Raw genomic sequence first — 19,409 nt, 5'->3', positions numbered from 1 at the left:
TTTTAAGATGACTGCTAGTAATAGAGTTGGGCTTAAAAATACGTCAGAAAATTAGGTACATTTCTCACTAGGACTTCCAGCCGTGTGTGTCTAACTCAAGTGCACGGTCCCCAACTTACTCTTATTGCTTGTACAACCAGCACAACCCTGGCCGCAAAGGTATGAAAATAAATAGTACAAGAAAAAAGTCTGACACTCAGAATTCATTGCACAAACATTTAAACAGAGGAAATAATTTCTTTTACAAATGTGTTTTTCTTGTATAAGAATAACTTTGTACAGAAAATAGCTCTTTATACATTTTACAGAAATACACTAACATTTAGATTCTGTATTAATGGATAATGATTGAATACAATTTAAGATTTCAGTTATGTTTTAGTCACCAAACATCAATAACACAGTGATACATCACTTCTCTAATATCTTTAAACTGCTTGACTTATGACATATTGAGTCAAGACAGTAAAAACATTCCTAGAACCACGTTAACTTGCACACACTCAAGTATCTTGAAACTGTTAGTTCTGAAATACTTCCTGAAAGTAATACCGCAATTTAAGTGCCAAGGAATATGAACTTAAACCTTAACAAGGCAGCATTACTTGCTCACTTAGATTATCCTGCTGGCTAATACTGTGAAAACCAAATTGAACAGAAGCTTTTATATTGAGCTGGTTTACTGTTAATGTGACCTTCAAAACAAGACAGCAGAAGCTACTCTTGTAAATGCTATACAACATATAAATGTCACAAAAATACTTTCATTTTCTTAAGAAAACACCATGGAAGGTAGAGGAAAAAAAATCAGTAAATTAAGATATAAAATCTGTGAAGAACTAGAAGAAATTGAAAACCATGTGTATATATATTTCTACGTAAAATGTAAGGGTGTGCTAGGAAGTACATATATTTAAAAATACTCAATTTCTTCAAAGACTGTGTTAAAACCCATATGGTATCATGTGGACCACAAACATAAGCCACATTCAAACACTTTTCCTCTAAAATTGCTGTTTCAAGCACTTGTAATTGCAAATTTCCTTTGCAATTGACGGGAAGTTAAGGACATTTACCCTTGAAACACAACTATATGCAGTAATCTTTTCTTGCTTTCTAGGTGTTTTTTAAGTTTAAATAGAAGATGTAAGCAAACAAGTACTGTATAATCCAATGACAGAAAAACTGAAATTTAGATTGTATGCAATGTATTTAGTATTCCTAAACAGCTACTTAACAGTTTGCCAGCTGTACCCTATGTGAGTACTGTTGATGCTTCCAATCTTCAAGATTCAAATGTGTTGCTATGTTTGACTAAACATGGCCCTTGCTCAGAGTTAGCCAGCCTCTTAACACATACAACTTCCAAATAAATTTAGCTGGAACTGGTACACCTCTCCTTCTCACAGCACAGAGGGTGATATGAGACAGTAATGAATCACATTATACTGGTTCACATTTCCATGTGGTTAGAAGGAGAAACAAGCCCCCTGCAAAACTTTATTCCAGTGATTTTGCAAATTCTGCATAGTCAATGTATCCATCATTGTTCTTATCGTCATCTCTTAAGACATCATCTATTAGGCTAATCAGTTCTTCTTCTTTCATTGCCTGGGTATGCTCACCGCCTTCCTACAAAAAACACAAACACACTGAACAGTTTAGCAGTGTTTCCCATCCAGTGACACAAATGACAGTTTACTGACAATTTTTTCTTAAGCTATTCCTGTTTGGTGCCTAATTTGGCACCAAGTTTTATGTAATGATTTATACCAATATAAGCAACTTTTACTAGGTGCAAGCTATGAAGTCCAAGTTCTCTCAACTTCAGAACAAGCACTCTCTATCCAGTTAATATTCTTAGCCAAAAGTTCTAAAAGCTAAATAGCACCATGTATAATAACTATTAGATGTACTCTTAATTTGGATCTTGATGTAGTATAGACAGTACAGTTTCCATACAGTACAGAAACATCTTCCTGTGTGTCAGAACTTGCAAAATACAGAGCTTGACAGTAACAGAGTATTGAAAAAATCCAGCTCTGCAGCTTATAGTCAGTAAAATTCTTAGTGTCACCTCTTAGAAGCAAAGGGGAATACTAAGAGGTGCCTTTGTACAAAAACCAGCAAGTCATTATTCTGTTCTCAGCTAGATACTTTTTGCCACAAGTGTACACAGGAAATTATGCTATTCTGAATTGTAACTTCCAAAAGGTCAGGAAGCCAATACTAACACATTATCTCATACTAAAGATTGTATTGTCCCTTCAGTGTTCCTAGCTGGAAAGAGTATTTGTGTTTAGCAAAAGGGGAAGAAAACGAAGGCAGACTGTGACTGTTTCTTCTAATACTAATTTTGCACAAGAGGTCTCTTACAGTTTGTGCATGCACAGCAGTAACAGCTTGGAGTTGAGAGCAGCAGCCTTAGGAGCTCGAACAGCATCATATCACATGCTATTTCTATAAACCCTCATCAGCATTATCCCATTTTGGATACTCTCCCTTTCTCCCCATCCCTGACTACCACACTATCCCCTCTGTCAAGTCATTTTCACTCGACGGTCCTTCCCCGCTCTGAAGTTTAAACTACAACAGAGACTTCTCAAAAACTGTAATGTGACATGAAAAGCTGTGATAAAGCTAGCACATTTATAAATCAAACCAAAACTATCTCATTTTCAGGAAAAACTGTAACTGCGCTGAAGATGTGTTGTAACTGTTCTGTTCTATTGTAAGCTGCTTTTGGAGAGTCAGGGCTGCTTCCAAACACACATGCTGTTACAAAATTCCACCTACCTCTTTGTGGACATGCGATATAGCAGTAGCAAGCTCTAACCCATCTAGCAAATTATTGCCATCGTAATCATGCATTTTGAAGTAATGAAGCTGCAACTCTTGCGGAGACATCTCAGATTCTGGTTTCTCGATAACACCTTCCAAATGTTCCATGATGTGGCTAAGGGAAGAAAAAAAAAACCCCAAACCCCACAACATATCCATCAGTTAGTTAATATTTGATGTTCTGTTTACATCTAATTTAGTCTTTCATCAGACAGTCAAATACACATGAAATATCGTATTTCTAAAAGCACCCTGGACAACCGAAAGCTACAGTTTTACACTAAGATGAAGCAGGCTGTTTGGTGCAGGTGCTCTAGTGGCCTCTAACACCTTAGACAGCTATTTCTCTTTCTTCTGGCCTACTTAGCAGGTTATCAAAACAGCTGAAGCAGTGCCTGAAATCTCCTTTTGTCTGTCTTCCAAAGCACAGGCGCTGGAGAAGGATCTTTCCTAGTCAAGCATAAAGTATTCCAGGGAGTTTTATTTGCTGTTACCACTGTTTTGTCAGTATGAAGAAGCAAATGAAAAAAACCACACCTCTCACTTTACCTGTTCAGAATATGATTTTGTCTATAGTATGTTGATCTAAGTAAGCAGGATTCCTGTAAGAAAATCTTTATAGTACGAGTAGGCCTAAGGGCTCCAGAGAGACCTTTCCACGTCCAGTATCTCTAGAAACTTAGCGAGTAAGCATGTCTCATATCTGACTCCAGCTAGTCATACAACATCCTCGGAAGAGAAGGTGCCCTAGGCTTAAGTCCAACTCATGTAACAAGACTTAGAAGATAAGCAAATCATTAAGAAAGCAAAGTTTACATTTTTAGAACATGGAACACATACTCTTTATCTTGTACCAAGTTCTTATCAAGGCGAATGTTTGCATGCTGACTCTCTCCTGCACGTTCCTCAGCTAGGGCTGAAATGACGAGTGGAGCCAGAAAGCAGATCAGCAGATGTATTCTAAAAATCCTCACGGACATCATGATCTCCTATAAAAAGTAAAATATCCCCCAACCCCCCAAGACAAAAGGAAACAGATGAAAACCACAACCTACTTTCAGGGGATTTACAGAGCGCTTAGAAATACCCCTGGTAAGTTAGAAGAACTTGCTTCTTCTCAAGCACTTAGCAAGCAGAAAAACAGAGAGCTCCAATTAAGAATTTCAATGAGTGCATCTACTTCAAGAAAACATGCAGTAATTTTCAAAGAACTAATTTTCACGTAGTGAACGTGCACTCTTTAGCCACGCTTGGGCCTTCACATAGTTTATAGCCAGCCAACCACGCCAGCTTCAAGCAAACCTGCCCCAGAGTTACAGGAGCAAAGGTCGCTCACGGTATCAAAGGGACTGCGTCTGATCAGCAGATCTGTCAAGCCTGCATGCCCTAAATAACACAGCTTTGCAGATGCACCGGTCCTTACAGCGCTCGCCTCGCGGGCGCGCAAAACGCCCGGGCAGGGCGAGCGGCGCGGGGTGCAAGGGAGCCGGCTGCTGGGCTCGGCTCCTCGCGCTCCCTCCCTCCTCCCGCAGCGCCCACAGAAGCAAACCCCGGTTGTGCAGCCGGTTCGGCACTGCCTACCCGCCCGGCAGGACCCCCGGGGAAACCCCCCACCGCAGCGGAAGGGGGCTCGCCCAGCTCCGCCCCCCGCCCAAGCCTCACCGCCTCGGCGGGCGCACCCGGGCGGATAGCGGCCGCCGCCGCCGCGCCGTCCCTGCCGCGGGCTCCGGGTGAGGGGCGGCCACCGTCCACAGCCTCACCTCTGACCCGGCGCAGGCGCCGGGCTCCCGCCACGCCCCCTCCGCCCGCCTATTGGCCGCACCTTTCCGCCCAGCGGGACTACGTCACCGCTCCTGGAATTCCACGTGGAGCCCTCGCGGAGGGACAGGTGGAGCGCCCCGCCCACTGCGGGGCGGGGCCGCGGGAGGGAAGGAGCAACCGTCAGCGGCGCGCCGGGCAGCCGCGCGCGGCCCGACCCCTCTTGCACGGGGCGCGGCGTGAGGATTCAGCCTGCTGTCCCCGCTGCCCTCTCGGCTGTGCCTCGCCTCGCCTCGCCTCGCAGCGGCTGGCCATTGCTGCCAGCGTAAGAAGCTCTGTCCCTAGAAATGCCACATATATTCGAGGCTATGCGAGGGGAGGTGAGGCGTTGCCGTGTCTTGCCTCGCTTGCGCTTGCCAGGCAACAACAGGCCGTTCCTGCCAGTGTAAGAAGCAGCTGTTTCACTAGAAATGCTAGATACATTCGAGGCAAGACAACAATAGGCCGTTACTGCCTGTGTAAGAAGTGTTTTGCTAGAAGTGGCGATATATTCAAGGTGAGCAAGGCAAGGCAAGCCGAGGCCTTGCCCCACTTTGTCTCGCCTCGCCAGGTAACAGCAGGCGCTTAGTGCCAGCGTATGAAGAAGCTATTTCCCTAGAAATGTCAGATATATTCTAGGTGAGTCAACAACAGGTCACTACTGCCAGTGTAAGAAGAGACTGTTTCCCTAGAAATGCCAGATATATTTGAGACACGGTGATGCGACTCGAGGCATTGCATCGGCTTGCCTCGCCTCACCTCGCCAGACAACAGCAGGCCATTGCTGCCAGTGTAAGAAGTGTTTCACTAGAAATGGCACATATATTCGAGGAGAGCAAGGCAAGGCAAGGCCTTGTCTCGCCTCACCGGGCAACAAGAGGCCATTACTACCAGTGTAAGAAGAAGGTGCTTCCCTAGAAATGCCAGATATATTTGAGGCAAAGTGAGGAAAGGTGAGGTGAGTCCTCACCTTACCTTGCCAGGCACCATCTGGCCATTACTGCCAGTGTAAAAAGAAGCTGTTCCCCTAGAAATACCAGATATATTTGAGGGGAGCGAGGCAAGGTGAGGTGATGCCAGAGTCTCTCAGGCCCTGCAGGCCGGCTGTGGGAAGTGGGCCGAGGGCGGCCGAGTAGGCGCGATGCCCTCGGCGGTGCTGGGACAGCGGGGGTGCGGCTCTCCGGCCCGGGCATCAAGTGAGAGGCGGCAGGGAGGGGTAGCCGTGAAGGAGCCGCTGTCCCCGGTCGCAGGCCTCGGGCAAGGAGTCACACCTGGGGCGGCCGGGGCCACCCGCAGAGACAGCGGGCGCCTCCCGGGCGCTGCCGCCGGGGACTCCCCGCCGGGCGGGGCGGAGCGGGGCGGGGCCGGCCCGGCGCTAAGATGGCGGTGAAGGGCTCACACTCACATGTGAAGCTGGAGGGGGAGATTGAGCGGTGCCGGGCGGAGGGACACTGGGGGCAGCTCCGGCACCTGGCGCAGCAGCTGCTGCCGCTGGCACGGCCCCCGCGCAAAGCGGCGGCGGGGGGCGCGCAGGACGCGGGTAAGCGGCGGGCGGGATGGGGCAGAGCGGCGGGGTGGCCGCCGTTACCGGACTGTCCGGGCGTGGGGGGGCGGCGCCGACTTGTCTCTCCGTGCCGCTGCCCGTGGGCTGAGGCGGGCGGGAGCGGCGGCTGCCCAGTCTCCCGGGGTTGCGGGAGAGGGCTGGGGAGCGCCGGAGTGGCGGCGGAGGGAGCGGGGTGTCGCCCGGTGTCCCTTGCAGGCGCCCTGACCCCGCGGCGGGAGGGAGGGCCGCCCAGGAGAGGCGGCCGGAGCCCAGGAGACGGCGTTAAGGAAGAAAACTCTGGGCTTCCTCTGCATGTCAGTGCTTCCGAGCCCGCCGGGCTGCGAGTGCGAGAGGAAGCGCATCGCCTGGGGCTGCCGGCGGGAGCGAGGGGCGGCAGCGCTCGCTCGGTGGCTTCTCCCCGCTTGGGATGTTGCCCGCCTCTCGATGAGCACCTGGACGCAGGTGGTGGCTGTGCTTCGTGCCTGCCTTTAATTCAGCAAGCTCGGCAGGGCTGTGGCTGGGCTACTGACCGTAGTAGTCTTCCGTGGTTGGAAGTGTCTCTCTTCAGCGTCTTGATACCTGTGATGCCGATTCCCTCTTGCCCCCTCCCCGCTCCATTCTGGATGCCCCTAGCTCCCTATATTTTTGAAGAGGGCTGCTTTGTTTAAAGGCTTAGGCTCATCCAAATATCCTTTCACATGCAAGACAGGCTTCATAAACAGCAAATGTGCTCTTACATTTTTGCCTGGTATAACACATGGCTTTGCCTGTTTTTAAATGAAATCGCTTGTAAAAAGTGAGGTAGCCTGACATAGAAATGTAAAATTCTGTGTCTGGAGTCAACAGCAATAAGTTGAGAAGAGGGCCTGATCCTAGCCGTGGCACTGGTACAAGAGGTTCTGCCGTTGAGGTCAGATGAGTTATTTCGATGAATAAAATGACTTCTTCAGGGGAGTGTTTCTAGGGTGTGACTCGAGAGTTAATTGAAGCTTGCTGGAGCGCAGTAAACTTCAGAGTGAGAAAGCATGGTGGTGGGGAGATGTTGGTAGCCTAATACATGTTTATTTACGAGGCTTTCCAAGCATCTATGTGATGCAGATCGAACCCTGTCAACCTTTGAACTTTAGTCAGGTTTCAGCAGTGCTTCCTAGGTGTAATCAGGTAGTTTGGGGGCATTAATAGTTAAAGAGTTCATATTAGTTTGTTTCTTTGTAATTAAGAGGTGTAACAGCAGTATGATTGCTGTAAAAACATTATCTGTTAATTTGCTGCTATGTCATCGTAACTTGTTAGTTATGAGAGAGTAATGTGGGTTTTTTTTGTTGCTACAGAACTCTTCTTGCAACAAGGGACTAGCTACAGTTTTGTGTTTCTAGAAACAATAGTGTGTCTGGATGGGATTTTTTAAATAGTAGTATTTGCTTTTTGAAGCAATTCAGAGTGAAAATTGACAAAACTGAAAAACTTGAAAACTGACAGATTATGTATACTTATTTCTTCATTGTACATGATCTTATAATTTCTTAAGTTTGGCTAAGAAATTAGTGACTACCTGAAAGCTCTTTAGGGTTGTGTAGAAATGATTGCATAAGAAGTTGGGGGGGAAATATACTTGAACATTTACACTTCCCATTTTAAGTACATATACTTTGTTCATGCAAGTTAATTGTATATCTGCAATTGAGCAGGAAGTGCTATGGTTATGATTGCATATGCAGCTGAACAATTAAGCTACAACAACAACAAATCTAAACACCCCCCCCCCCCCAGTTGATTATTAATGCTGTATGTAACATATAGATAGTAAGTGGGGATAAGCTGTCCCATGGACTGAAAATATAGAAATAGATACACTATCGTGTTTCCTGCTTTCTAGAATTTCAGCCTTTGAAATGTGAAGTATATATGAAATGCAGGGCTTGGCTCTTTGATTTATAACTATTTTCTTACCCTGCTTGACCCACTAGTCGGCTGATTGGCGTACTACTTCTATGAATAAATGAACTGCAGAACTGGACCCATCATGCAAGAACTCCAAGCAGACGAAACCTTTTTCAGTGCATGCTTGCAACATTGCATGATGCTTCATGCTATGTTTGAGTTCCTCATTTGTAAAACTGTGAACAGGAGTGGTTTTTAATGTAGAAGGAATTACATGTGGCATATTAGTTAATGTCACTGGATCAAGCCTTGTGTGTCTTTAATAATGGATGTGTAGAACGTTTGTGAACTCTATTTTTTTTTCTGTGAACTTTAAGCAAAATCTTAGAAGTTTCTCACGTGGATACTGTTCTGCAGTGAAATTCATAACTTATCCATTGTCCAAAGCATGCATTTCATGCTCATGCATCTGTAAATCTAAAGGATGCACTTAAATGTTTGCAAAGATTGGTCCTTAACTTTTGAATGTGGGTTTTGTGATGAAAATTCTTAACTGTTACATTAGTGACAAAACAAAAATTAGCTGTGCTGTCAAAATTAAGAATTCATTAGGGAAAATCTTCAAGTTAAAACAAAATGTAGTTTCTTTTTATATAGGAAATGTACTGTTTCCAATAGCTGGAAGTTAATGGAACTTTTTCTGTCTGCTAGTTCTTCCTTATCCCCTCTTTTGAGTTACCATTTGTGTGTCTCACAGGTGTGTTGTTTTAGTTTTTAATGCTGTTTATCATCAGTATGGCACTAAACAGTGTTCCTTATTGGTTGTTGTGTGCTTTCAGATGACTACAGGAATATGCTGCTTGCAGAGGCTCTGCTGGAAGAATGTTTGAAGGAAAACTTTGCCAAACTGAAGGACTCCATTCCACTGACAGAGAAGAATGAGCCCAAACTGAGTGAAGCTAAACAACGTCTGACCACTATCTTAAGCAGAGGAAAACTACGAGTAAGTGGGGTCTGTCATAGTTCTTGCCGACTGGATGCTTCTTTCATATAATTATTAGCCTGGCAGAAGGTGTGGTCATTGCTTTATGTACAGTGCTGTATGTATAGGTATTACTAATGGACTGGTAATTTAATACCCCTTTGCAGTGTCTTCTGCATATGCAAACAAATTATGTGCTACAAGTATATATTCTGTTTATCTTTTATTAGAAAGAAGGAAGATAAATATTTAAGAATCCTCTGGGGTGGTAGGGCATGGCCATATAATGGTGCTGTCAGGCTGGCACAACTGAGTGAGCTACTGTTGCTCCTGGTCTGAGGGAATTGCGTACACCTGGTCAGCTCCAGATCAGAGGTAAAATGTGCTGCAAGCTGCTGTCAGGCACTTAAGGTTGTGGTGCAAGTCCAGGATTACAGTCTTGCATTGCTTTCAGTCTCTGCCAGAGAAGTTATGAGAACTTATGCTTTTATTTTATTTTCTGGCCTGGGTGCACAGTTGGTAGCTGCCTGCCAACTCAGCTGCAGAGCTTTAGGAGTGTTTTAAGATTCTGCCTCGATGGCTGCTGCTGTGTTGGTGTCCTGGACACACAGTTGCATAACTGGCTTTAAAAACACAATGAATTACAAAACTCTGTTCCAGACTGGTATTACTTTTGGTCCTGAAACTTACAGGCTAGTTAGCTTGGAAGTATACGTTACACTTTTATCATGTTATTTTTCTAGGGAGCACAGGTGCAGTGGCTTTTCGGCAGAGCTTATTGTTCTTAGCTTCTTGAAAGAAGTGTATTTAGAAAGTAAAAAGGAGGGGGGAAGGAAAAGGATTCTGTCCAACCTCTTTCTTTATAGCTTAGCGCCAGTAACATCCAGAACCACTGAATTCTTCCAGGTCTTGCTTAAGTTTGGCTGTATCAATTGCTGTTACTATTTTTTTGTTATTGGTAATTTGCCTACTCATGCACAATTGACCCTGTGTTGACTGCATATATTTAAAAAAGGAGTATGAAGGCTAGGAACACTTTTGTGCTTTCCAAAGCATAAAAAGGGTCTGGATACGTCCGTATTTTACTGTTGGTTTTTTGTTGTTGTCACACAGATCTGCATGAACGTCTTCAATCCTTAAGAAACCAAACAAATGTCAGATATAACAGGCATTTCCTCTGTGTTTCTATTTTTGCCTGAAAACTTTTTGATAAGAAAATTTGGGAGCTTTCTTGCTCCTCAACTGAATGTGCAAAGGAGAGGGGAGCACTTGACTAAAAAGTGATGCTTTCTGCCTAGTTTAAAAGCAGGGGATTTACTTGGTGTCTGTGTAGGTAGTTCTAACAATGGCAGGCTTTTAAGTGCTATCTGTGGCTGGTGAATCAAGAGTGGGTCAGCTGAAACCAAAGAGGTGTCTTGTAAGCTGTCTATTTCCAAACTGAGCTCCAAAGTAGTTGCCTGGTCTTTGTTGCTTGCTGCTCTCATGAGATGCTACAGCTATGCTCTAGATGCTTAAATCCTTCCTACTCTGGCCTGCAGAGCTAGCAATGTTGAGAGGAAAGCATTTTGAATCTGCTTAATCTGTTCCGAAGTGCCTCATTCTTGCTGTCTGGTATTTTACTATGTAAACACTCTCTTCCTGTTCCACCTCTGTTTCAGCCTAAGTATATGACAGAAGCTATGCTGATTCTAGGAAAGCTTCATTATGTGGAGGGATCCTACAGAGATGCCATCAGCATGTATGCAAGAGCAGGAATTGATGACCTATCAACAAAAGATGAACCTCTGTACATGCTGCGTTTGGTAACTGAAGCCTTCGTGATTAAAGGTAAAAGACCATGTATGCATATTTGAAGTATGCTGTGTTTAGGTTGAAGTTGAAGATATTTCTCCAAGTAATTTGATTGGAGCAGAGTTAGGGCAATGTGGTATGCTTTAGAAAATCCTACTGGGTATGGTCTGTGTAGTTTAAACTTAAAGGCATTATGGAGTCTTAGTCCATGGTTTTTAAACTTGGCTAGCTTATAAAGAAAAGCTTGAAATTGGAAATCTTCTGGTTACTGTTGGCTGTAAATCAGCAACACACTTGAGCTTGTGTATCCATTTTGAGAAAATCTAAATCAAGCACTCAGCTGCATTGGGGCCTATGCTTTCCTTTAGAAAGAGTTAATTTACTTGTAAATTATAATTTCTGTGAATTAAGCAAGGACGATACTTCCAAGTTTTAAACTCTGGACTAACAGAATATGTGCTTTCAAAGCAGGTAGTGTATTTTTGCAATGCATGTCACACAGTATCAGGCCTTACGTACAAACAGGAATCTCTCCTTATCCTTTTAATTCTAAAGACATTGAGTTTGAGAGATCCTAATAAAAACTGCCTCTACGGGTAGTGAAATTGCATTTCCTTTTGAGTGGGGGAAAGGAAGACCCTAGTCAGTTTTTGACTTGGGGGGAAGAAAAATCAGTAATCTTCTCCTTCATTTGCTTTCAGTTCCTTTATAAATGTTGCTCAAGTACTGCTACCTATCTACTGCTTTCTACTCTTTCCAGCATGTCCACCAGCTAATTAGGTGAATGAGAACTCTGATGATCAGATACCTTCAACTGGTATGTAAAAGAGTGAAACCAAATCAACCCAAAATACTGTTTGACTGGGCTGCTACTATTACTGATAATAATTTCGTTGTTTCATAGTCTCACACATTCATTCTGCTTTTTTGAAAACCTGTTTGTGCTGCTTTGCTTGCTTTAGTTTTGTTTTCTGTGGCACTGGTTGAATCTGCTTTCTTAATGAGCTTTTGCGAAGCAGGACTAATTTACTTGTAACTCGCACTAAAGCTTGCATGGCACAGAGGAGTGAGTAACTGCCGGTGCATTCATAGCAGTGTATTTGAGAGCAACTATTGGTGTACTCCAGAGTCTGAAGGAGATGTGCTATCCTCACTGGGTATGGCCCTTAGTGAGGTGTGAATGTAATAAGGTATGTGTGAACACTGATAGAAGAACGCTGTTCCTGTAAGGCCTTTACTATGGTATTGACTACCTCACTTACATATGAAGATATTGGAGGGTGGAGGTGTTTGCCTTGGAGGGTGAGACTGTAATTTTTTTTTCTTCCCGTGTAGCTTAGCACAGAATGTAAATACTGTGTTGCCCCTGTGTATGTGCATAAACTGTAAGGAGCCCCTGCCATTGCAGAGCAACTTCTGTGCTGTTACTGTTCCACAGTTTTTATCCTCCATGGTGATTATTTTCCGATTAGCCAAGATATCAAGGGTATAGAAAGGCACTTGGTATTCTACCAAAGTTTGTGACACAGAAATGTCCAGCTGAGTTTGGAGAGGGCATTCACTGCTAGGATCACTGTTCCCCCATGCTATGTGCTTGACCTTCCAGTCTTAGAGAAATAAGCCCTTAAATGTTATAAATTTGTATGGGTAACTCTGCCAATGGCAGGGTGGATTTAAATTTTCATTTCAAACCATGTCTGTCCAGGCTACCTCTGCAGGGCAAGTAACAGCACAGAGTTGAATTATTTAGAAGTAATTTATGCTAAAGATTTTTCTTATTCCCCTTTTTCATTTAGTAACTGCAGAAATTCTGTTGATCCATACCATATTATTGCCTTTGATTGAACTACTGTTAACTTATGCAAGCTGAAACCTTCTTTAAAGGTACGCTTAAACATTGCTGTAGTAAAATTTTTTGCAGGAATCATTTAGGTGACAATCCAGAAAAGCCATGGTCCTGTCTTTATTTTGGCACGAACTTAGGTTCCCTGCTTAATTTCTTACTCAGATTTTCAGTAATGAGAGAAAGCAGTTAGCTTAATAGACTATCCCTGTTCATCCAGCATTAGTTAAATACCAGATCTTTGTTTTGCTTCTTAGTATGAACCTGAAACCACCTTGGTTTTGTGTAGCTGGTACTGCTGGGTTGTGCCTATATGCAGAATGCCAGTCTAGGTTCTCAAGCTCTCAGGATGAGGCTGGAAAGGCCACAGAGGAAAGAAAAGTCAAATCAATGGCACTTACAATTATCCTTTTACTGTTGGAAACAAACAAAAATGTAATGAGAAAAATATGGGATACACTGGGAGGAGCTGCATAGATGAAGTCAGTTGTAGAAATGAAATGTGAACCAGCAAAACTGTTTGCTGCTTTTTTTGAGCACCCTTTGAGCTCCACAACACTTAGGGCTGGGCACTGAGCTAAATCTCTGAGGCCTTTCACTAGGGGTCCATAGCATGTAGTAAGTTCATATTATGGTAAGAAGCAATATGGATTTGCACCCATGTGATTAGACTGCAGAAGGTAAACAGGGCGAAAAAGTTTCTTGCTTGCCTTGCCAGTAGATCTCCACATGAGGTAAGCCTCAAGCAGTGATCAGTGAAGTTATTTATAAACACAGGGACTTGAGCCAGTTGACAAATCACAGGAGAAATGGCAGAGAGGGCAAGACTCTTCCAGTTTCTCAACTGACTGCTTCTGCTTGTCCTGTTTCTAAATCCCCACATTGTGAGAAGTTCTATGGGCACTGTAAGTAGAACTCTGACAACAGTTTGAATTTTTTTTTCATGATGACTAATGGTTAGTTAATAGGTCTGTACTTGTCTCTTCCTTCACCATCCTCCGTGAAGTTAATCTCTCCTTAAAACCTCTGCTTAGTTCACAGTACTGCAGGCAATCTCTGATGTAAGCGGTTCTGTTGGTTGCATAAGAGAGTATTACAGGAAACTTGCTCTCATTTTGCTTTAATTCACTTGGGACGTGTTGTGGCTTTGTTACCTGGTGGTGTCCATTCAAAGCAAGCAAGCGAAAAAGACTTTAGAACAACATGTGTAACTGCCAGACCCCATTGGTTTCACTCTGGCTGTGCTTGCTGCAGAAACCCTGCAGAGATACCTGTTTGCTCCCAGTGAATAAATCTTCCTGCTAATAGGGTAGGTTGCAGCCTAACCCTTTACAAAGCAAAGTATAAATCTAGCCAGGACTTCAGCGTACCTAAATTCGAAGTCTGTAGAAAGGCTTCTATGTTGTTGCAATGTTTGTTGCACAGCCTTTCTTGCTGTGCTGTGCGAGAGCATGCTGAGATCTTTGTTGATTAAAGGAGGCTGTTGCCAGCCTGAGAGGGATGAAGGCTCAGGCAGGGCTGATGCAGCATGTAGGTCCTGTCTTTGTAATGACTGAGAGAGTCTTTGGCTTGCGGTCAGGATGTATGGCATCAGAGCAGCTGCAAGATGAGTCAGCCCCATGCCGAGGAGCTCTCTGTGTCCATCAGACCAGCTGTCAGGCCAAGCACTGGACTTCTTCCACCTGGAGGGGGGAAGCCTAGAGATAGGTAGCTATCTAAATCTGTGCAACAATGACATAGGATTGCAAATGGTTTCTAGCTGGTTTTCTAGTGAGTTAAAGCTTTAACACTGCCACTGCCTCTCTTTCTCCTTTTCTCCCAGTCCATCCTGCCGTAATTTTTGTATTGTTAGAGGCCATCTTCAGCTCAGCTGGGTTTAATTTATGCAGCTCCAGTCTGAGGTCTCTACAGCCAGAGGTTGGTAGTTCTGGGGTGATTAATCACCTCTTCAAATGGGATCTGACATGGATGAAGTGCGTGGTATTGTACAATACAACCTCCTCTTTGGTGACTCTGAGAGGAGGCTGTAGACTAACTTATTCATGGGTGTCTAAAGGTGGGGAAGATGAATCCCTTGTAAATTTTTTTCTAAAAGTTGTTTATTTTTTATTTTTTTTAAACTTTAGAAACGAGAGCCACTGTGTCAAAAGGCTGCAGTGTGAGCTCAGCCTTCTTAGACCTTTGAAAAATCCACGTGGAAGAGAACAGGTGATACTGTGTAAGAAGCCTTGATCATATTCTGTGTTTTGTCAGAACAAGTCCAACCACGAGTCACATATTCAAGGAAATGAGATTCTGTTTGTTCAGTGGCTCACAGCAATCTGTATTTTGCTCTTGAACCCATTTAAGTAATTTAAAGAGGTTTAAGATCTCTAGAGTGACACTTCTGAAAAACTGTAAGATCGTGAGAAACTCTGCTGGATTGAGGCACTGGTCTTTAGAGCCCTCCTAAGAGCTGTGCATGCTATTGCTGAAAGCAACACCCTGAAACCACTACCTGCGGGTTTTTACTGAGCTTGATAAACAGCCTGGAGCCTGCATCCAGGGTTCTGGGTTCAGTCCAGCTCTTTGTGGGTTTTTGGGGTTTTGTTTGTTAATTTTTAGGACAAGCTGCTGATCTTACGTGTTTTCCTGTTTCTCTTATGGTTGTATCTTTTTAAAGCCTCAATGATACTGAGGTCAGTATTGCTTGGAAGTATATTGTTCTGCTTTCTCCCCATGTGAAATCTTTGTCTTGGGATTGTAATACTGGAAGTGCTTGTTTGGAGGTTGTTGTGTCCTGAAAGGAAAATGGTGATATCACACAGAGATAATAAACAGAAAAAATGACCTTTTACTTGGTTGGTTTGAAAACTACCTGCTTGGTTTTAATCATGACTTTTAAATTGACCAACTGAAGCCTCAAAATCTGAATAACCTACTTTAACCTTACTTAGTGCTTGTGCCACTTAATTTATTTTTGTGGTTTGCAGAACTATTAAAAACATGTAGGTTTGCATTTGTAATTTTAAGCCTGGTATTAAAATCTTTCATTCTAGCTAATCAAAGGATATATCACCCACTTGTTTTGACATTTGTTTGCATGGCATTCATTTTCTAATATGGTTTTCTACAGGATGATTAACTTCCTAGGTGAGATTTGTATTCAGCTGCATTTGTTTGGAAATTAGAATAAAATGTACAGTTAAAGATAGCTTTATTGCAAAGCTATGTTCTGATAAATCTAGTTTTTCCTCTGCTCTTTAAAGAGTTTAAGAAAATCTTTATAGTTAAACATGAATTTCGCTTGCTACAGATGATGTTGTAAGTCAATGTTTCTGATAAGTGTGAAAACTGGTAAAATTCTTGTTAGGTGTGCATTTTTTAAAAAAAATTAATTCATAGATTAAAATGGGAAAGATAAGCTTTCCTGTTTGGTTTTATTTAGCCAAAGGTTTGTTGGTTCATTAGTTTTGAAAAGCTCATCATTGAACTAAATCAATGTGGAAAACTGAAAGGGAGAAAGAAAAGTGGGTGTTTTTTCTTGGTGTTTTTTCCTGTCTTCCCTGGAAGAGAGTGCCTCTATTTTAAGGACTTATTTCAGTACCTCATCAAACTCTTATTTCAGATCACAGAATGGCAAGGGTTGGAAGGAAGCTCTGGAGATCATCTTGTCCAACCCCCCTGTTTGAGCGGGGGCACAGGACCGCATCCAGGTGGGCGTTGAATGTCTCCAGGGAAGGAGACTCCACAACCTCCCTGGGCAGCCTGTTCCACTGCTCCGGCACCCTCACAGGAAAGAAGATTTTCCTCATATTGAGGTGGAACTTCCTGTGTTCCAACTTGTGCCCATTGACCCTCGTCCTGTCGTTGAGCACTACTGAAAAGAGCCCAGTCCCACTGTCCTGACACTCACCCTTTAGATATTTATAGGCATTGATGAGATCCCCCCTCAGTCTCCTCTTGTCCGGTCTAAACAAACCCAAGACTCTCAGCATTTCCTCATATGGGAGATGTTCCAGTCCCCTGATCATCTTGGTAGCTCTCCGCTGGACTTGCTCGAGCAGTTCCCTGTCCTTCCTAAACTGGGCGGCCCAAAACTGGACACAGTACTCCCAATGTGGTCTCACTAGGGCTGAGTAGAGGGGGAGGATAACCTCTCTTGACCCACTGGCCACACTCTTTTTAATGCATCCCAGGACACCGTTGGCCTTCTTGGCCACAAGGGCACATTGTTGGCTCATGGTCAACTTGTCGTCCACCAGCACTCCCAGGTCCTTCTCAACAGAGCCGCCTGGCAGTAGGTCAGCTGCCAACCTATACTGGTGCATGGGGTTGTTTCTCCTCAGGTGCAGGACCTTGCACTTGCTCTTGTTGAATTTCATGAGGTTCCCCTCGGCCCAGCTCTCCAGCCTGTCCAGGTCTTGTTGGATGGCAGCACAGCCTTCTGGCTTATCAGCCACTTCTCCCAGTTTGGTATCATCAGTGAACTTGCTGAGGTTACACTCCATCCCATCATCCAGGTCATCAATGAATATGTTGAACAGGACTGGACCCAGCACAGACCCCTGGGGAACACCACTAGTGACAGGCCTCCATCCAGACTCTGCTCCTCTGGTCACACCCCTCTGAGTTCTGTTGTTGAGCCAGTTCTCTGTCCACCTTACTGTCCACTTATCCAAACCTCACTTCCTTAGCCAGTAACTAAGCCAGTAACTTCTCCAGTTTATATATATATATATCTTTTTACTAAATGCTACTGATCCTATAGTGCAAGGATATATTCCATTCAAACTATGTTAATGGATTATTGTGTGTTACAGGCTTAACTTAAGCAGCCTTACTTTTAAATAGAGACCTTCTGAAAACAGAATTTCCAGTTAGCTTTTCTGGGATGAGATATTTCTTCACTTAGGTTTTGATGAATGATATGGCAATATCAAAACTATCGAGTGTACTAGAATACTGACTGTGTGGAATGATTATGAGTGCCAGCTGTTTGAACAATTTCAAGTAGAGGTGAACTGAGTTTGGAAACATGTAGCTTTGCAAGGTCATAATTTATTTCTTTATCTTCTTTTGAAAGTGAATTTACACTTCTAACTTCTTTTTGCAGGAAGCACTTTTAAATTCAGATCATGTTTTACAAACCTGTTAACAAGCTTTGTGTGTGCTTTCTGAACCTGCTCCTCATTTCAGAGGGCATGGCATCTTACAAGGTGTGTTCTCCTTTTTCCAGACAAACATTTGGAATACTCTTCTGCCTCTTGAATGCCAGAAAACCCTCCCTGTAGTTATGCATGCTCTTGTGCTTGGTATCTTTTCCGTAGGCTGATTTTTAAGAGTTCTTGAAGTTCTCTAAGAAAAACTTTGCTGTAATACCTAAAAAGAGATGATAGTGGGGAGTCTTACTATGTAAGGACATACCTTGTCTGGTCAACTGAGACAAGTGTAGGAAATAAATTAATGGAAGATTGATGGCATTTTTTCCATGTTCAAATAGATAATTTTCTTTGTCTTCTCCGGGCACTAATGGAAAACCTTCTTGTAATTGCACACGTCAAGATAAGGATGATCCATTTCCGTATTATTGTTCAGTAGCCACATGACTACAAGGAAAATATCTAGATCTCTTAATAATTAAAAAAAGAGGGAACTAGCTCTTCCTCCCCTCCTTCAGCACAACTGACACACACCCCCCCTCCACCCCTGAAAAAAAGAAACAGCTGAGTGTCCATACTGCCTGTATTACTACTACTGACTTCCCTGGGTGGGCGCAATATGCTATAATGTACCCATTTAGCAGAAAAGGGCAGGGAAAATCCTAAGAGCCTGAATTCTCTCCCTGCCTCTCCCCATTAGTTTCAGTGTCAATTGTTATGTTTAGGCACTGTTGACATCATGGCATGCTTACTGTAGGCTTTTATTTGAAAGTCTAAATCTTCTCTACCCTAGTCATCCTATTTAGACGAAGACTCTAAAGTCTCCTGAGTTTGCTGGGGCTCCAGTTCATTGCTGTCTGGAACCTGCCTACCTTGGAAGCGACAATACTGGTTGAGGTGCTTGAATTACTTGTAGTAGTCAGGAGAGCAGCTAAGACTTTCTCAAAGGCAACACCAGTGTTCCTTATAGTGTTTAGGAATGTTTGTTGTGATGAGCCAGAATTATACTGGGCACAAAGTTAAGAAAAGCGTAGGTTTGGGAAGAATTATCTAAAACTTTGCTTTCACTTTTCTTGTATAAATATATTGCTGTTGGGTGGTAATGAGCTTCATTAGTATATTTGACACTTGGCAGTATGCTGCTCTGTTAACCTAAACGTTGCTTTTGAGATCTCATACTGGCTTGTAGTAGTCTCCTATTCCTTAACTGCTCTTTCTTTTAATGGCAGCTAATCAGTGAGCTTCCTTTTGCCAGTATTTTCAGCTGCTGCTGTGACTAAGTAGAACTGCCATGGGAGAAAAATTGTTTGCTGCTTTTTTTTTAAATTATTTTTTAAAAGGGCCAGTCGTGGGCAGGACACAAATTCCTTTATGTTAGAACCCTTCTCTGATGACTGAAAATGGGTGAGATTCGTATCTCTGAGCATTGAGATCTGTGGGGAGATGGGTTCCTTTAAACAGAGCCTAAATAATAAAACTACTTTTCTTGCCTGACCGTTAGGAAAATTGAGTCCCAGCCACAAGGATGTATGATGCAATATGACATTAGAAACTGAGTAACTGAGGATGAGGCATTTTGTTGGCAGAACT

The 19,409-nt window shown here is 43.4% G+C and overlaps 2 protein-coding genes across 6 annotated transcripts in view; one reads left to right on the top strand and one right to left on the bottom strand.

Annotated features, from left to right (window-relative positions):
* Positions 1-202: 202 nt before the first annotated feature.
* Positions 203-4,612, bottom strand: MCFD2 (multiple coagulation factor deficiency 2, ER cargo receptor complex subunit). 3 transcript variants are annotated; one of them, XM_064446054.1, is made up of 4 exons: positions 4,504-4,612; positions 3,682-3,830; positions 2,797-2,956; positions 203-1,632 (listed from the first exon to the last, which is right to left on the bottom strand). In XM_064446054.1, exons 2-4 carry the CDS (start codon positions 3,822-3,824, stop codon positions 1,501-1,503), a joined length of 435 nt encoding a protein of 144 aa, XP_064302124.1. In that variant the 5' UTR covers positions 3,825-3,830; positions 4,504-4,612; the 3' UTR covers positions 203-1,500. The 3 variants fall into 3 exon arrangements, with proteins under 3 accessions (XP_064302124.1, XP_064302125.1, XP_064302126.1); XM_064446055.1 differs by having other exon boundaries at positions 4,521-4,603; XM_064446056.1 differs by having other exon boundaries at positions 3,682-3,757; positions 4,504-4,595.
* A 1,371-nt stretch (positions 4,613-5,983) lies between these two features.
* The window catches only part of TTC7A (tetratricopeptide repeat domain 7A), a 184,806-nt gene continuing 171,380 nt past the window's right edge, over positions 5,984-19,409 (top strand). The window contains exons 1-3 of one of the 3 annotated variants that reach the window (XM_064446062.1): positions 5,984-6,178; positions 8,902-9,065; positions 10,703-10,871. In XM_064446062.1, the coding sequence (XP_064302132.1) occupies positions 6,019-6,178; positions 8,902-9,065; positions 10,703-10,871 (493 nt within the window). In that variant the 5' untranslated portion in view covers positions 5,984-6,018. Of the gene's footprint in view, positions 6,179-8,901; positions 9,066-10,702; positions 10,872-11,615; positions 11,653-19,409 lie in introns of those variants that run through there. The other 2 variants (XM_064446061.1, XM_064446063.1) reach the window with 2 other exon arrangements.

The sequence above is a fragment of the Phalacrocorax carbo genome, chromosome 3 (assembly GCF_963921805.1).
Source record: "Phalacrocorax carbo chromosome 3, bPhaCar2.1, whole genome shotgun sequence".
Taxonomy (NCBI): domain Eukaryota; kingdom Metazoa; phylum Chordata; class Aves; order Suliformes; family Phalacrocoracidae; genus Phalacrocorax; species Phalacrocorax carbo.
This window is presented reverse-complemented; position numbering and strand designations above follow the sequence as displayed.

Coding starts and splice junctions, on each gene's coding strand:
- MCFD2 (XM_064446054.1), bottom strand. CDS start 3,824: ATGATGTCCGTGAGGATTTTTAGAATACATCTGCTGATCTGCTTTCTG. Junction 2,957..3,681: donor AACTTGGTACAAGATAAAGA/GTATGTGTTCCA, acceptor TTCTTCCCTTAG/CCACATCATGGAACATTTGG. Junction 1,633..2,796: donor TATCGCATGTCCACAAAGAG/GTAGGTGGAATT, acceptor TGTTTTTTGTAG/GAAGGCGGTGAGCATACCCA.